Source organism: Gymnodraco acuticeps, unplaced genomic scaffold (genome assembly GCF_902827175.1).
Source record: "Gymnodraco acuticeps unplaced genomic scaffold, fGymAcu1.1, whole genome shotgun sequence".
In the NCBI taxonomy this organism is placed as follows: Eukaryota; Metazoa; Chordata; class Actinopteri; order Perciformes; family Bathydraconidae; genus Gymnodraco; species Gymnodraco acuticeps.
This window is the reverse complement of record NW_022989890.1, coordinates 186,497-204,471: the sequence shown is the minus strand read 5'-3', so window position 1 is coordinate 204,471 and position 17,975 is coordinate 186,497. Positions and strand designations below refer to the sequence as shown.

General features: G+C 39.5%; 2 protein-coding genes and 1 pseudogene across 9 annotated transcripts in view; 1 reads left to right on the top strand and 2 right to left on the bottom strand.

The window, feature by feature from the left end:
- The window catches only part of LOC117536474 (tripartite motif-containing protein 3-like), a 35,576-nt gene extending 31,026 nt beyond the window's left edge, over positions 1-4,550 (top strand). For 6 of the 8 annotated variants that reach the window (XM_034201375.1, XM_034201398.1, XM_034201365.1 and 3 more), the window contains 5 exons: positions 112-280; positions 756-797; positions 1,451-1,521; positions 1,621-1,761; positions 2,011-4,550. In XM_034201375.1, coding sequence (XP_034057266.1) covers positions 112-280; positions 756-797; positions 1,451-1,521; positions 1,621-1,761; positions 2,011-2,163 — 576 coding nt within the window. In that variant the 3' untranslated portion in view covers positions 2,164-4,550. The remainder of the gene's footprint in view (positions 1-111; positions 281-755; positions 798-1,450; positions 1,522-1,620; positions 1,762-2,010) is intronic. The other 2 variants (XM_034201406.1, XM_034201402.1) reach the window with 1 other exon arrangement.
- Positions 4,551-5,208: 658 nt separating this feature from the next.
- On the bottom strand, positions 5,209-10,985 carry trim47 (tripartite motif containing 47). Its single transcript, XM_034202089.1, is given in 12 exon segments — positions 5,209-7,333; positions 7,335-7,369; positions 7,372-7,396; positions 7,398-7,512; positions 7,693-7,818; positions 7,921-7,943; positions 8,133-8,252; positions 8,254-8,361; positions 8,684-8,779; positions 8,929-8,974; positions 10,190-10,401; positions 10,746-10,985. Coding segments are annotated over 12 exon segments (1,434 nt in total). The 5' UTR covers positions 10,929-10,985; the 3' UTR covers positions 5,209-6,988.
- A 1,029-nt stretch (positions 10,986-12,014) lies between these two features.
- Positions 12,015-17,975, bottom strand: part of LOC117536393 — a 68,153-nt pseudogene continuing 62,192 nt past the window's right edge.

The following is a 17,975-nucleotide window of genomic DNA, read 5'->3' as shown; positions in this document are numbered from 1 at the left end:
GCTAGACAGTCCTGAAGTCAAATGAGTAATGTAACTTAATGCTCAAACAATAGCCTTGGAAGAAAAGGTTATAAAATTGACATATGACCTCTTTGTCTCTTTCCCTGACAGAATAAGATTGGTGCAGGCCGGCTCATGGGTCCTAAGGGTGTCGCCGTGGACAAGAATGGACACATCATCACTGTGGACAACAAGGCATGCTGTGTCTTTATCTTTCAATCCAATGGGAAGTTGGTGACTAAGTTTGGAGGCAGGGGGACGTCAGACAGACAGTTTGCAGGTGAGACCAAGGCCTCAATATGCAACTAATGAAGAAGTGCTATCAATCAATGTTCTCTATTTCAATGAAGAGATCTGTCAGTGATGCAAGAGTGGTACTTTTTAAGTTCATCTCATGATTTTTAAATACATCATTTTGCATGGATACTCTGTATTATGTTGGCTTTCGAAATGGAAAAATACAAATAATAATTGAACACTCAACAAGATTTTGTTGACACCTTTACCGTCAGTTACTGCCACGATATTTTCCACTTGTTCCCTTTTTATGCCTGAATACAGACCATCCCATGTAACATTCAGTTTGAACATGTAAGACTGTATACTTCTAGGCAAAGCCCCAGGTGACGCAGCGGCTCCCCCCACAAACTGCGTCTGTGCGGATCAAACTACTCCTTTTTCTTCTCTGTTATCATTTATCTCTGACTACCTATTTTCCTTTCTTTCTGTTTTCTTCCTCCTGTTTTTCAATCTAGAAAAACTTGGCCCATACTTTAATAAATCTGGCTCAGTGTTCAGTAAGTACTAAGTGTGGCCTTGCTGCAACCTTAATCCCACAGTGCGGTGCCCTCTGTCTAACCCGATCCCTGATCATGTGTCTGCCCTCCTGACAACTCAGATTCTTGACAAATCCAAGCTTTGCCTGTACAATAAGAAATGCAATTACATGCTATTGTAATAATCACCTACTATTACAATATTGACCATATTGTCATGTGCATAGTTTTTTAGCCTACATGAATAGGAAGAGATTAGTGTGAAGGATTTTTACTGCCCTGTCCCTTGAAACTAACTGATGTTTCCTGTTAAGATAATCAGTGTTGGGAGCTACAGAGCTTTTTATTAGGAATCTAATAGGCAATAGATTTCACTTTACTACCCAGGAATGTTGATGGTAAATCTCAAAGTCTTGTGCCTTTCCCAATAATCAAATTTGACTGTTTTGACATTCTGAAAATTATGAAACAACTCGCGTAAAGCATCTAATGCATGAAAAGTCAATCGCAAATCAGTACAGCTAACCATGTGATCAAACTAAGTTTTGTAATTAGAGCTGAAATTGTGGTTCAAACGACCGACTAACAGTCAAGAGAATGGTGATAAGTACGGGAATGTGATTCTGTTACAAGTAGAGTGAACTTCACATTAACTCGTCTCTCTCTCCCTATAGGTCCGCACTTTGTTGCAGTGAACAACAAGAATGAAATCATCGTAACTGATTTCCACAATCACTCTGTGAAGGTAAGACATGCTCAGTCCGTAATTCACATTGAATATGTGCATCAAAGTGAGTGCAAAGAGGTAGACAAAGTGTTTAATTTCACTGACTTCCTGTCCCAGGTGTACAATGCAGATGGAGAGTTCTTGTTTAAATTTGGCTCTCATGGTGAAGGCAACGGTCAGTTCAATGCTCCCACTGGAGTGGCCGCGGACGTGAATGGAAACATCATTGTGGCTGACTGGGGCAACAGCAGAATACAGGTGAAACAGGCAATATTCTATAAACCTCACAACTTTGAACGTTTTCTTTAATATAGCATTGTTTATCAGTAATGGGAAATATAGTAGTTACAAAGAAAACATTCACATTAAATGATTAGCAACAGGAAACACTTAACAATTAAAGTACACTATAGCAATAAGGACATCAGTACAGCAAACAACAGTCACTCAAGCTATGGATTGTTATGATATGAACACTAAAAACGTACCTTTATGTTTTTATTCTAGGTGTTTGACAGTGCAGGCTCCTTCTTGTCTTACATCAACACCTCAGCAGACCCTCTGTACGGGCCCCAGGGCCTCGCGCTCACCTCAGATGGACATGTGGCTGTGGCCGACTCTGGAAACCACTGCTTTAAGGTTTACAGATATCTGCAGTAGGCTGAGGGGAGACCTTCAGACCGGACCCCTGCTAAGTTAACAGTGCATACTGCTCGGGGACATGGAGCTGCAACGGGCCCAGGTTCCAGAAATTCATTACCTTTTCATTTTGTCTCTGCACACTTATATATATATATATACCATCACATTTCCAAGTTTCAAAGAAATCTGAGAAAGATGTTTACGTGAAAAACAACCAAAAACACTAAAACTAAATAAGCTAATAATCCCCAAAAATGAAATGAGAAAAAAAAAAAATGAGTTCCCTTTGTAAAAAAAATGGCTACCCTGATGAAAATAAAGTGTTAAAGGTCACCTATTATGCAAAATCTACTTTTTTATGTCTTTTATACATAAATATGTGTCCACTCTGTCTTAAGTGATTCGGAAAGTTTCAGGAAAAAGATTCTCTCTTCTGTCCTGATTTATGAAAATGAGCTGATGAGATTTTGGCTACTTTGTGATGTCACAATGTTTTTTGGGGTTGTGCAATCATTGGCCAATAACAAACCAAGGTAACACCCCCACACCTTATCACCTGAATCTTTTCCTAGAGCACCATTGTGTTCTTTTTAAACAATCATCTCTCAGAGGGGCGTGGCCAGCAGCAGCTCATTAGCATTTAAAGCTACAGACACCAAATCAGCACTTTTGGAACAGGGCTGAAACAAGAGAGGTATTTGGCATTATCTGTTTGGTATTTCGAGCCAAATACTTCAGACATGTTTTGTATATATCTGAGACCTATAATATATTTCACAAAGAGTATAATACGGGACCTTTAATAAAACATCCCATTATCCATATTTTTCTATCTGATCACGGTCTACTTGAGTGTTTTTGACAGATTCCACTAGGGAAAATCAACTGGGAATGAACCTCTGGAACAAGGCGTTGCAGCGTTATTTCTCTTTTATGTGTGACCTCACCAGTAGATAGTGTGCCAGTCTGAAGTAGGTGATGCACTGCTATTTCTTTTGGGCAACCAAGGCGAGACACAGAAGCAGGAGTGCACTTCCTGTTTTCTGAGGACGCTTTGTGTTTCTAGTAACATGCTCAGGCCTTTCCTTGAACACTGCTGCATGTCAGTGTGCTCCAAAATATGACCCTGTTGTCACTGCCTTCAATTGTCATCAGCAAACACAACAGAACACACAAAGACAGTAATGTGTATAAAGAGTTGTTTCTTATTTTTCTCCTGAATTTAGACTATTGTTTTCTTTTATGGCGTAAGATGAGTTGACTTATGTGCAGATGTATTTTGGTACCCAAAGACGAGCAGCAAGAAGCACAACTGTTGATAGAACAAGGTTTTTGAACACAAAAATACTTTTTTTCTTCTATTAACCAAAACAAACTTCATACAGTATACGACACCAATAGTTCGGTTTCCATATCTACAACGTAATGTAGTTGTACATACGGTATGCATATTTAAGTGTACATATGGATTGGGTGTCCATGTTATTTCACTATTTAACCAACTTATTACAGCACTTACACTGGAGCATTATACTTACAGTATATACAATTGAAGGTCATGCCATGTAGGAGCTAGCTGAATGGCTTGCAAACACTAATAGAACAAACTTGTACTCATTGTTTAATGTATGTTTTTTCTTCTAAATACTTAATTTATTTTTCTTTTCTACATCATTTGTTCTACAAATTATTTTTGTAATTGGTGCATTTGAACTGTATCCTCTTTGCCAAACATATTCGTACATAGGCCTTGTGACATGTAGCACTGAAAGCTGTTTTCCCAGAGCTCACATCCTGGACTACAGGAACTTTTCCATCGGCCAAAACGTTTTGTTGTAAGTTGTTGAACATTACACAAGTACAAATATTATAAGAGTTATATCATTTGCAAGAGTAATATATGCCTGTGTATAGTTATTAAACAATCAAAAAGTGTACTGTATATTACAATCACATTCTTGTTGTAGCTGACAAGCACCTTCATCATGGATTTTTCCAGTATTCACTTTCTTGGTTGTTCAGTGTTTTAAAGGTGTTCTGTGCATCTCCTTGAGAAACACAAAGCTAAAACCAGAACGTTTTTACCTGTATTGTATGAATAAACTATTTGATCTGTAATTCCATCTGCATTTCTCCTTTGGGAAAACTGTTATTTCTGATCTTTTTGACTTTCCTTATTCATAAAAATGACCCCTGTGTTCCTATGGTTTTATTTGTGTCCTTGTTTGACCTGTAACTGCACATGTCTGTGTGGAATAAAGGCAGCACATACTGTGTAAACAAAACAGCACACAAACCATATTGTGTGGCCTTCTCCTGTATACTGCAAGAGGCCAATTTTACAAGTAATCACGTGTATCAGGGCAAAGGTATAATTGTAAATATTAAAATCATACGCTATGAAACATTGTGCACATGTTCTGTTTTCATAACAAGACTTCAGTAAACTAATTCCTTTTCTGTACATGTTTTATTTTTAAAATAGGTATAAAGGCATATGCTTGTTTACTTTTTTTGCTTAATCAGAAACCAATATATTCATGCATTTTCTTACCAAAATAAGTGAATAGTCAGATGTCTCGTTAAGTGTTGAAGTCCCATCGTGACAGGCACTTTAGTTTAATGCCACTGCTCTCCGCTGTGAAACTGTAGCATATTATATAATACATAATGAGGTCACACAAGCAGCCATTACAATTTGTGCTCATAATGATGATTAACCGTCCTGTTAGGAAGATCTGGGCAACTATTTATAAAACCAGCCCTTCATTAATACCACATCTCTACAAAAATAACGGCAAAATAACCAGAGCCGGCGGGGGAGGAAACTGTTTTCTCACCTCCTCCTTAAATGTTCTGGCAGTATGAACTGAATAAGAAACACCAAACCGTCTCAAAAGGTTTAATGAGAATGTCGGACCAAAATAGCAAAAAACTCTTACACTAGGCATGAACCCGTTCAGCGCAAAGAGTACGCTGCAGAATGGGACAAAAAAAAAGCCCTTAAAAGTAACTTATGCAGGGCAGACACTAACTGCGTTTGAGTAGCAAAGTGGGACAACATTAAAAAAAAACGTTCTCAAGACAACATTGAGAGTTTAGAATAGGTCGATTTTCCACAGCTAAAAACGATGGAATGACACAAACCTGGCTGACAGCATCTAGACATTAGGTTTTGAAACAAAATGATAGGTTCGACATCCATTTAAATGTATCCCTAATCAACATTCGTTTTGGTTTACATTACCAGAGGCCTTGTGTAGAGAAAGTTAACACTCTTGAAAAATAAAACTTGAATTTCTCTTCTTTTAATGTTATTGTTCAGTCTAAGAAACACTTAGCACATTTAAAGCAGGTGAAAGGGCCACAAGATTTTATTTTTAAAGTCACACTTAAAGAAACAGCCCAAACACTGCTAAACCTATTACAGGTATGAAACTCAGAACTCTTGAGAAATTAAAAGTATGTATAAATGAGGTGTACTATCTTGGACAAAATGTTTATCAGTAAATATTCAGAGTTTAAGAGCACAAAGTGTTGCAGTCATCAGGTGAACATCTTAAACATCTACGAATAAACTGAATAATAAATATTGTGAATGTCTGTTAGGCTCCTCAATAGGATTCTGAAAAAAAACATTTAAGACGGCTTGCAGGTCCATAACTGCACAAGCAAAACTAAAACCATCTAAAAGAAGAATGTTAAAAACATGTTGAAGGAAAAAGATTGTTTACAGTTACACATATTACATTCAATAAAGAAAAATAGAAAACTGGTTGAAAAATGTCAGGAGTTCAAACCAATCAGCACCATCCATCTATTTATAATCTCAAGCAGGAATATTTTAAAATAACTATCACCAAGGCAATGCTGGGGTAATTTGTAAAAAGCAACCTGAACAAGTTATAAAAACGTAATTCAGCATTTGGTAAGTTTACATGTTAGTCAAGTCCACCAGGCTGGATAGAAGGTCTACAGTCTCTCCAGTTAAGCAACTGATTTTAGGATATGGCTGTTAATCTTAATGTATCATTTACATTTTTCTAAATGGTTTGCTTTGTCATACACCTGCTAATTCTCCAGCAGACTGATGACATTTTCTCAGATTTGTTTGATAGCTATAACAAAAGCACAATGGCACGACTTCTGCATCACTGCTCAACAAAGAAATGTGCTTCAGAGTAACGTAGAGGAGTTTGGAACTTCCAAAAATGTAAGCAATATACAGAATAAAAAAACAGATACAATAAGGGGATTTAGAAACAATGATAAAATGATCTGTTGACAAATCAACCTGAACCACTCTCTCCTGGAACTACAATCTGGCCAAATTCAATCAAGTAATTCTGATAGCTATGAGCATGGAACTGGCTGTTATATAATGAAGGAATCTATCAACGTGATACTTGATGACGTTTTACGCAAAGCCACTGAGCCTGCCTGCCAAAGAAATTAGCCTAGGCATAGTAGTTGACATCTGAGGCATCTGCAACCAGTGGTATTTACAACAAAGCAGCTCTCAGACTGCAGCCAGTCACCAGGGGTTTAAGCCTACAGTGTGTGCCGGGGTTAAAAGAAACCACATTTAACATTTTCAAATTGCCTTATGAGAAAATGTAAGCACTTCACATCAACCAAAGTGTGATGAGACACCTGGTAACTCATGTTCTAACTCCAGTAAGACCAACAGGAAACATGTGCACATCACACAGACACAGGGTCAACATCCACCTGTCACTCCATCCAAGACTGTGAGAAGAAACCATATTGACAGCAAATCTGAAAACCATGGCGTACTATTTTACCAGTAGATAATTAGATGTCATGACTCTTTTCAGATCTCTCAGTAATAGTGGCATATCTGCAGCCTGCTGCCGGGGTCATTCTTCCCCGGGCTGAAGAAGGGATAGACAGGCTCTTCAAAGCAGGTATCAAACATGAACAGTCTCTTCATTGTGACGGCGTCATAGAAACTGAGGCGCCCGTTGTCGTAGTCCAGGTACACGCCGACCCGAGGAGAGTTCCAGTAGTCGGCCACGGGGATTCGCCCGTCCTCTCCGTTGGCGTACAGCCGGTCCTGCAGACACAGGCTCCAGTACCCCCGAGGAGGGGGGTGAGGCTGACGAAGCCCTTCCTGTTGCTGCCCCTCAGTGGTGACTCCCAGGTACCACACGCCTTTGTCCTTCACGGTCCACCTCCCAGTAGTGCTGGCCGCTGGCGTATGGGCCGTGGCGAGGACTCCACAGAAGCGGAGTGAAGCGGGCCGGCAGGTCGGGCTCCTGGTTACGAATATGGCCCCTCCTCTACTTTGTGTCAAAGTCTGAGATCTGCAGGTTTAGGTGAGCCGTGTCGGGGTCCAGTGAGGTTCTGGGGAATCTACACAGAAAGAGAGGGGAAGTTAGGCTCACCTTGATCATAGAGCGGCTGAGAAGGCAGTAACAGTTGTAAAAAAATACAAGTTAAGGAATCCAATTGTGACATTTATGTCCAAGGAAGCAAAAGTTGTCTTAGGGTAATACGATGTCAAACATGCATGGTGTGGTAAACTCACTAGTGTGCAGCACGTGCATCATCTTCTTCCACATGATGAGCTGGAAGGGCCCGGAGAAGTCTGTGAACTCAGTCGCACAATTAACGGTGTCGAGGGATTTGAACGGCTTGCAATGGATGACTCTGTAAGGGAGAAAACACAAGTGTAAAAGGTTAATTTTGCTCAATTAATAAATAAACAGTTTTATAAGGTTCATATAAAATACAAAACTGTAAGCTACTTACTCATTGTGTGTCTCAGCAAGGCTCTGATTGAAAGAACAAAAAGTCATATTAAAGCACACACTTCACTTATGTACAATTGGTGGTGGTGTTTTAAGTTTACTTTCAGCCATTGCTTCTTATTACATACCAACTGTTACTATAAATATATGACAAATATATCCTTACAATAATGCTCAGCATCAGAATCAGAGAGCAGACGTGTTATCACTGACCTCAAAGCTAGTTTTCCCACCGATGTGACCGTGGATTTCAGCTATAGGCTTTGTCTACAGACGCCACCGTCTGTCTCCACGATCTTCAGGGTTCTCGTCGATGACGGCCATGGTGGCCACTTTCCTCAGCATCCAGGCTCTCAAGCAGGGAGTCTCTCTCATCGAGCAGGAACTGCACCAAGGCACCAACATCCGCCTCAATCTTCTCCTTGAGTCTCTTTTTCTTCAACTGGAGACCAGAGAATGTCAGAAGATAAGGATCAAAGACGTTATGATTATAAGTATCAATGGTATGTGTGCTTAGCATTACCTACAGTAACATTTGAAAGCATCCTGTAACCCAGCGTTTAAATTACCAAATGTCGGGATTACCAATCAGGCCTCCATGCTGATTTTGTGATATTGCATTTAATTAGTTGATGAAATAAGGTTACATTTGGAAGATAGAGAAGGTTGTTATCTTGTTAGAATACTTGAACCAAACATACACTTTTTAAGTTGTGACCTATAAAAATGAAAATATGGTTTAAAAAAAAAATGATATTACATACCTTCACTTCACTTGTGGTGCGCTCATCAGCAGTTATAACTTTTACACATTGAGACTTCTGCCAGTTGAGCTCCATTAGCCTCAGGTTCAACTCTATCTGTAAGAAAAATGATCATTAGGACACACAAACTCGTACATATTCTAGATGTCCCAAATAACACATGCAGACAAGGCCACATCATCTCTGATCTCGTGGCAAGATAGAGAGTAGGACACTTAAAAATGAAAACATTTGCATAAACTTACCTTCATGTCATTCACAACTTCTGGTACTGGTGCTACCTCATGGTGTCTGAAAGTATATATATATATTTTTTTTTTAAATGAAGCACACACACTCAAGTGTCAGACAGTTTAGAAGACAATCAAATATAATTTCAATTCAGTAGGGCTTCAAATTCCCACAAATATATGGGTCATACAATTATAGTAATTCATTAAACTGTAGGCTTAATAGAACAATTTAACAGGACAAACATCAATGGGGTGACATACTGTTGAAGTTTGGAGGCCAGCACACACAGATAATAGAGTCGGTAGATTGCAAAAATGATGGACAACATCAAGGGCAAACAAGATGAAGCAAGCTTGTTTTGCAAAATATACATGACCCTGGCTCTCTAACAAGATACAGCAAAGTATAATATAAACTCAAACTAGTAATTCAAGTCTAGCAGAAATGTCTAGCAAGTAGCTATAACTATGCATTGAAAATAAGAGTGGTTGGCAGATTAATTTTGCAACAGAACCAAACCACACAAGAGTAAATAGGGCTAGAAGTTGGAATACAGTAACTGTCATACAATGGAATTATCCTGATAGGCCTTTACATATGGCATGCATTATGTGAGAAGGGTCTGGGTGTAAAAGGTCCCATGTCATGGCCATGTCTACTGATCATAATTCCATTGTTGAGGTCTACTAAAATACATTTATATTGTGCAATTTTCCAAACTCACAATGGTTTCTCATACAGCATCTCTGTATAGTATGTGTATTCACTCTCTGTCCTAAACGGCTTGTTGGAGTTCCTGCCCCCCCCTCCCTATGAGCCCAGTGGCCGTCTGCGAGACAGCGAAACCCAGCCTGAAAACACACACACACCCGCAGCCTGGCTGGGAGTCTGTGTGTGTGCTCACACACACAGCCTCGCTGCTTCCCGCCATCTCAGGGAGGAGAAATCGGCAGAGCTGCAGCTGAGAAAAGATTGTGTGTGTGTGTGTGTGTGTGTGTGTGGGGAAGTCCGTGGATTGGTCCATTTGACATTAGAATTACATGAGGTACACTGCATAGGACTGGGTGAATAGCCCTAGCAGAAGAAACACAAGTGAAAGGGATAAACCAAGTCTACTCATTGATAGTACCCATTTCATTTTCCTGCATGATGAGTGACAGAGAGGAAATTGCAAAATAGAAATATGTGTATATTTGTCAGAGCAAACATAGCTAACCTTGGAGAATGAGTCTATAATGCCCCTTTGTATAAAAATGTGCCAACACCACCAACCTGTGTGCTCTAGATTCCCTGCAGACCACACAGATGGGCCTTTTATCAGTCTGGCAGTACAATTTCAGCTCCTCTCCATGTTGGTCACACTTGCCATCTACTTTAACGGGCTTAGAGGGTGGAGGACAGGACGCCAGACACTCCAGGTCGTCCAGCTTGGTCACTAGGTTCTGCACCAGGTAGTTTTTAGTGAAGGTCCTCTTGGTAAACACCTGCGATGACAAAGAAAACAACTGATAAAGAGGCAGAAAACTGCTTGTCACCAAGGCCAAGTGAGTATGACGTTGTCCACAAAATGCATCTAGATTCCTTATCTGCTAATAATTAAGCTTTCAGTTAGCTAACGGTAGCTAGTGCCAGCGAGGCAGCCGTCATAGCAACACTAGCCTCAGAAATACACTGCGTAACTTTATATAATATCATGTTTTAAAGACCAAACGTAAACCAGCTACTCTAAAATATGTGTAACCACATCAAATACATACTATCACACGTTTTTGAAATTTATTTTGTGAAGAAACACGGTTCAAAATACAGATAACGTGCAATAAGTTACCGTTCGGCATTGAGGGCACTGATAGCCGTAGTCTCCGCCATTTTCATCCCAGTGCATGCAAATGCAAAACCGACAGAAATTATGCCCGCATTTCAGTATGACCGGGTCTTTGAAGAAGTCCAAACAAATTGCACATGTGAGCTCTTTCCGCAGGTCGTCTCCAGCTGCTCCAGCGGTAGCCATGTTTACAAGCTAACAGCAGCAGCACCACACTGCAGGAAGTGAGGAGAATGAGGGAGGGAAGAGGGCACATTTGTGGTGCGTCATTTTCCGTCCCAACCAATCAGATTCTTTCCTCAAAACATTTCCATCACAAGGTCAATAGGCCTATGTGTTTATTAAAAACTGATATATTAATTTAACTTATTGACTGATTCATATTGGCACAAGGATTGACACTAGGCCTCTCTGCATTTAATTGCTGCAACTGCATTTTAGAGCGTTAGAACGATTAACGAAGCACTTTTATACTAATAAAGGACTGGATTACCTAAAGCCAGTTGAGTAGCACTTGAAATGTTTGGCTCTATGAAACCTGATATACTTATATGATTCTGTTTTCTTCAAGGTTGTGTCTTCCTGGTCGAATGTACTTATTGTAAGTCGCTTTGGATAAAAGCGTCAGCTAAATGCAATGTAATGTAATGTAATGTAATTTTAATCACTAAATTACATACGTTACATTTGAAAGTGTTAATAAACAACAAGCACCTTGTCCACACACCGACCGCATAAAGCTTGCCATTTGCAAATTAAATGTTAAAATTATTCCTGAACATGAACATACATTTCTCCTATCAAAGACATGGTTTAAGCACTTTCAGTGAGAAATATCCTCACTTTTGCATTACATTTGCCTATGAATATATATTAAAAAAATTGTTTCATTAGTGAGATAAGCTAGAAACAGGGCTGTTGTTATGCAGAAGGTTAGGTCTCAAGACAATGAGGGCAAGTTGCAAATAACTGCTAAATTCCCAGGTCTATACCATTCAAATGTAAAAAGTGCTTTACAGTAATCAAATAGTCAAAGTATATTTTCTACTATTCAAAGCTTGAATGATGCCTGCCTTGGTCTATTTATTATTCATTTGTCCAATAATGTACGTGGCTACAACATGACATTTAAATGTTTTTGTTTTCCATTATCAAGTCAAGTTTTTAGGTCTATGCCCAGGGGCGGACTGGGACTGAAAATCAGCCCTGGCTATGCCTAGTTTTTTTGTCAGATTCAAGTACTCAAAAAATACTAAGTAAATCAACAACAACCAGTAAGCAACAATATTTATTCTTAAATACATATACATAAAAACCCATTCATAAAAAGACACAAACTGAATATCAAGTTTGATTGTTTGTGCTAAAATGGTCATATACATGGAGATAACTGGCTGTGGATACACTACATTGCATAGCTTGGATTGGCATGTGAGGGATGTGACTAAAAAAGTGCATTTGATGTCAGATGTGGTGTTATTTCCAAAATCATCAGGGCAGGAAAATCACAGCTGGGTTTCAGCAGATTATTACTTGTATGAACCATCACATCCCACTGCTGATTCACACTTCAGCAGATTTACAGCTCATGTTCTTCACATCAGCTAGCCCTGATACATATTGGAAGTAATGATACAATGATGACTGACAACACCATAATAAGACACATATTTAGGAACACTGATCTCAGCATGTTGTACAGTTTATCCATAGCAGAAGACACAGGTTTAACAACATGTAAACAAGACATTTCACCAGTGGTATCAACAAATAACGAGACAGTAGATTATATAAATGTCTCTAACGTAATATTATTCATGGTGACATAACATTTTGTAAACTGCTATTATTTTTGCATCCTTTGTTCGAAAACATGACTCAGAACACTGAAATCCCACACAGCACTAGTGAAAACAAAGCTTACAGGAACATAGTGAGAATGGAATAGGGGTGACATCATTGAATATGGATGAAGTATTTGCATGTTCACAGCACCACACTTATTAACAGTGTATCACAGAAGTGGAAAGTGGCTCTGTAGAGATTATCTTCAGTCAACAGTAGTAAATTGTGTAACTACACATGGTCCATTGTCTGCAAAATAAATTACTCCTGAGATGAATGCCTTTATACACATAATCTAACCAGTGTCATCGTTATGCCCCAACTACTTTGAATAAATATGATAATATCATAGAAAAAGAGTGGAGCAACATCACTGCAAGGGTGAATTGCAGTAAACAGTGTGGTAACAGAAACAGTGATTAACTGTAAACAGGTAATAAAGTAAAAGAAAGTGGAAACAACCCAACACCCAACTCAGCAGCAATAAAAAATCCCAATACAATTAACATTCCTCATCATATGGCTAGCAAAACAAAAAACTGTGAATTCATAAAATGATAAGCTGTAATAAACATAAATTCGGACAGCAGTGGTAATTATTACTTGAAGACCTGCTAAGATATTTTTGCAGGTTTAGGTTACAAAGAAGAAACGGGGGGTGGCATCTTGTGTGTATGTTTTTATTACAAATTGTGTTTTCCAGAATGAGGCAAACATTTAAGCTAAAATTGCATGTCTAAAAGTACAGTTTACCCCATTTAAGATTTACTATCAATATGTTTGACTTTTAATCCTCAATATTTGTAGAAAAGTATCCTCTGGCAGTTGATACACTTTTAAGAATTTTGGGAACAGTAAGTGAGATTACAATCTTGGAACCCATCTCCACTTGGAACTATCTCTCGGACAACCCTAAGCATTCATATTTTTTATGATGATTAAAATGAATGTAGTGTAAACACAGAACTTTGCATCCGTAACACATTTGTTAAGATGCTAAAGAAGTTGAATATGCTGCACAATGTGCGCAAAAATCAGATGTACCCTTTTCCAAGCTGAAGAAAAGATGGTCTTGTTACCATTTATACTTTGATAGACAGACAGAAGTACCAAGGCTCACACACTTCAGTAAAGATTTGACTGACTCAGGGACAGGTCAATAACATCTGAGGCTGAATCTGTTCTTTTTGAGACTATTCCTTCCAGTATGAACATTGACATCATCTAGCCCCCTTTACCCGAGGTAAACCTGCAGCACTAAATCTCTGACTTGGCCTGTGTGACACTAGCTTTATGAGAAAGTGCTCTTGGTGACTGAGAGTGTCCTGAAGGAATAAAGCTGCTTCAGGCCCTTAAACACCATAAAGCCAGTGAGTGAGAAAGGCCATACCAAGCTACTAGCAGGACAAGTTTGAATGTTAAGTGAAGAGACCGTGTAGGTCTTCTGTGCCGTTTTCTGTTGCAGTGATCAACATACATAATGGATCCAATACTGTAGAAATCCCCACACTTATAGGAACACACACCCGAATCTGCATAATGATCCATTTCAGATTTTTGGTGTTAAGAAAGTAATTATATATCAGTTTTAAAAAAAAATCCCAAATTGTATAAAAGCCCTCACATCCATTTGTCCATCTGTCCATCTATCCATTGCTCAGACCTCCGAGCTGTTGTGGCAGTCTTGCATCCTCACCACCAACATGGGCTCTGTACTGACGGAGCCTTTCACCACCTCCTGTACCTCCTCCCTCCATCCTTCCTTCCCATCCTTCTGTCTGGATCTCAGCACCAGTACGATGGTGACAATAATCAGGATGGTCAGCAGCAGCCCCACCAGCACCCCCACCACAGTCACCACTCCCTCCTCTTCATACTGTGCGTTCAGCTCACTGGGTTCCAGCCCGTTGGTAAACAGCTCATTCGACCCTACCGCCCGTCGCTTGTTGCGATCCAAATCGATGTGCATGATATTAGTACCACGGTTATTATCTGCTCCAATATCCTCAGTGATCTCTGGGACTTCATCGCCAGCCGATCTCCTGGCGCGATGACTTTTACCGTTAGATGGGGTCAAGGCAAGATCTTTGCTCGTGGAAGCCAAGGAATGGTACTCCAGGCTGCGCTTTCCAATGCCTCTGTGAGCATTCTCTTTGGAGCGGACTGTGTAAATTGTGTGAATGAACCACTCACGGCCTGCAGCAACCTGAGAAAAAAAAACAACATATGCACATCTCAGAATAATGTTCAATTTACAAAATTAGCCAATAGAATTGGTTTAGAGTCCATAATGAGCACATCTTGCAAAATAATTATATACATACATTTTTGTATAGATGGGACCTGCCGTTGCCTAATTGATTCATTAGACTTTCTGGCAAAAGTGTACTTTAACAGCCTTCAATTGATTACATGTATTTATGATTAAAATTACAAAAACAGCCTATTTCCATTGTGGCCGACACAATACAACATTTATCCATAGCTCAAGTCAAAGTAAAATATAAACTAGTATAAAAACAAAAGTGGAGTAGTAAAGCCTACTTTTCTTTCCTTCATATGGCTTCAACGCTCTCTGGCTATGCAACTGTATCGCAGAATGACACATGTTTATGTAAAAATAAGTCATTGGCCATGAGAAGCAGAAGCTGAAGAATACCTGGAACATGGCTTTAGAGTCCACCCTAAAGCCATCAGACCCGGGCTGTCTGACAAGGGACATGGCTGACGGATCATCCACTGCCAGCACAGCATTAAAACTGACGTCACCAAACACACGTGCCTGAGTCTCTGGCTGTGCTTTGTCCTGTTGAGGTGTGGTGAAAGAAAGTATAACATGTTTTTCCTTTGTTGACTGTAAAATACAAGTAAGTACAAGTAAAACTGAATGTACTCACAATAATCTTGAATCTGTAGAGCAATGAAGGGGAGTCAGCCAGGCAGCCGAATTCAAACTTGGTGGGGTTGTACTTTGGCACATATCCATCCGCACCAGTGCAGAGGAACACCTTCTCTATGCTACAGAAGAAAGAGTCCCCCAGGTTCTGCACAGGGTCCACCATCACACGGCCATAGACCGTATCACCTGACATAAAGTAAAACACATTCATCCTAAAGCTACACCCAGTTGTTATTATGAATCAAGACAGGAGGACAGACTGTTCAATGGAGGTAAATGGAAATGTATTTTAAGGTCTGTTGTGTTTTTTTTGTATGTTTAACTGATTAACTACAAATCCATGTAAATCATTATCTCCATATCCGCAGCATGCCATTGCTTTTAAATGTATTTTCTGTTTTCTAATTTAAAAAATGCACCATTTTCAGCATATCGTCTTCATGAAGTAAACCTTGCAAATTGGTTCTCTTCCAGTATTACATTGAGATTGAAATGCTCTTAAGCTCAAATATCTAATGTCAGTTTTTCCAAATACCACATAACAATTTAAATTAAACAAAATAGAAAGGATTTTGTGAGAAGGAACTTACCCTCAGAAAAGGCTACGTCAGTCTCTTGAGCAAAGCCCATGGAGCCATCAGAGAGCCACAAGCTCCTCTTGGACAGCAGGAACATCTGAGTGTTCAGGCTGAACTCCACTGCAACTGGATCGCTTACCTAAGGAGGGATGCAAAAAGAGGTATAGGATCAAGGCAAGGCAAGGCAAGGCAAGGCAAGGCAAGGCAAGGCAAGGCAAGGCAAGGCAAGGCAAGGCAAGGCAAGGCAAGGCAAGGCAAGGCAAGGCAAGGCAAGGCAAGGCAAGGCAAGGCAAGGCAAGGCAAGGCAAGGCAAGGCAAGGCAAGGCCAGGCAGGCAAGGCAAGGCAAGGCAAGGCAAGGCAAGGCAAGGCAAGGCAAGGCAAGTTTATTTATATAGCATCTTTCAACACAAGGCAATTCAAGGTGCTTTACAAAAATGAAAGACATTCAGACAAAGGCATTTAAAAACAGTAAAAGATAATAAAAGAAACATTAAAAGAAAAAATACATGAATAAAAAGTTACAGTGCAGTTTAAGATATGAATAGTTCACACAGAAGTTCCACTTTACTGATGAACACAACGGCTTAGTTTCAATTAAAAGCAGCGACAAAAAGAAAAGTCTTCAGCCTGGATTTAAAAGTAGTCAGAGTTGCAGCGGACCTGCAGGTTTCTGGGAGTTTGTTCCAGATATTTGGAGCATAATAACTGAACGCTGCTTTACCATGTTTAGTTCTGACTCTGGGGACAGAAAGCTGACCAGTCCCTGAAGACCTGAGAGATCTGGATGGTTCATAATTTAGCAGAAGATCAGAAATGTATTTTGGGCCTAAACCATTCAGTGCTTTATAAACCAGCAGCAGTATTTTGAAATCTATTCTTTGACACACAGGAAGCCAGTGTAAAGACTTCAGAATAGGAGTGATGTGATCCACTTTCTCTGAATCAGCTGCAGCTTCCTTATAGATTTTTTAGTGAGACCTGTGAAGACACCATTACAGTAGTCCAGTCTACTGAAGATAAAAGCATGGAAAAGTTTTTCCAAATCCTGCTGTGACATTAGTCTTTTAATCCTAGATATGTTCTTTAGGTGATAGTAGGCTGATGTAGTAACTGTTTTAATGTGACTGTTGAAACTCAGGTCAGAGTCCATGACTACACCTAGATTTCTGGCTTTATCTGTTGTTTTGAACATTGCAGACTGAAGCTCAGCGCTAACTTTTATACGTTCTGCCTTGGCTCCAAAAACCATTACCTCAGTTTTGTCTTTGTTTAATTGGAGAAAGTTCTGACACATCCAGTCATTGATTTGTTCAATGCACTTACTCAGTGTTTTAACTGGAGAATAGTCTCCTGGTGAAATGGTTATGTACATTTTTGTGTCATCCGCATAGCTATGGTAACTTATTTTGTTGTTTTGCATGTAGATGTTAAAGAGAAGAGGCCCCAAGATGGAGCCTTGAGGAACCCCACATGTCATATTTGTCAACTCAGATTTGTATTTACCTATAGAAACAAAGTTGTTTCTGTCCTTTAAGCAGGATTCAAACCAATTTAGAACTGTTTCCGAAAGTCCCACCCAGTTTTCTAGTCGGTCTAGTAATATGTTGTGGTCAACAGTGTCAAACGCAGCACTGAGATCTAATAATACTAACACTGAAGTTCTGCCACTGTCTGTGTTTAAGTGGATGTCATTGAAGACCTTTACAAGAGCAGTCTCAGTGCTGTGGTTTGGACGAAATCCTGACTGGAACACATCGAAACAGTTATTTAAATGCAAGAAATTACTCAACTGTTGAAAGACTACTTTTTCAATGATTTTACCTAGAAATGGGAGGTTTGATATGGGCCTGTAATTGTTCATTACTGAAGCGTCTAGATTATGCTTTTTTAAGAGCGGTTTAATGACTGCA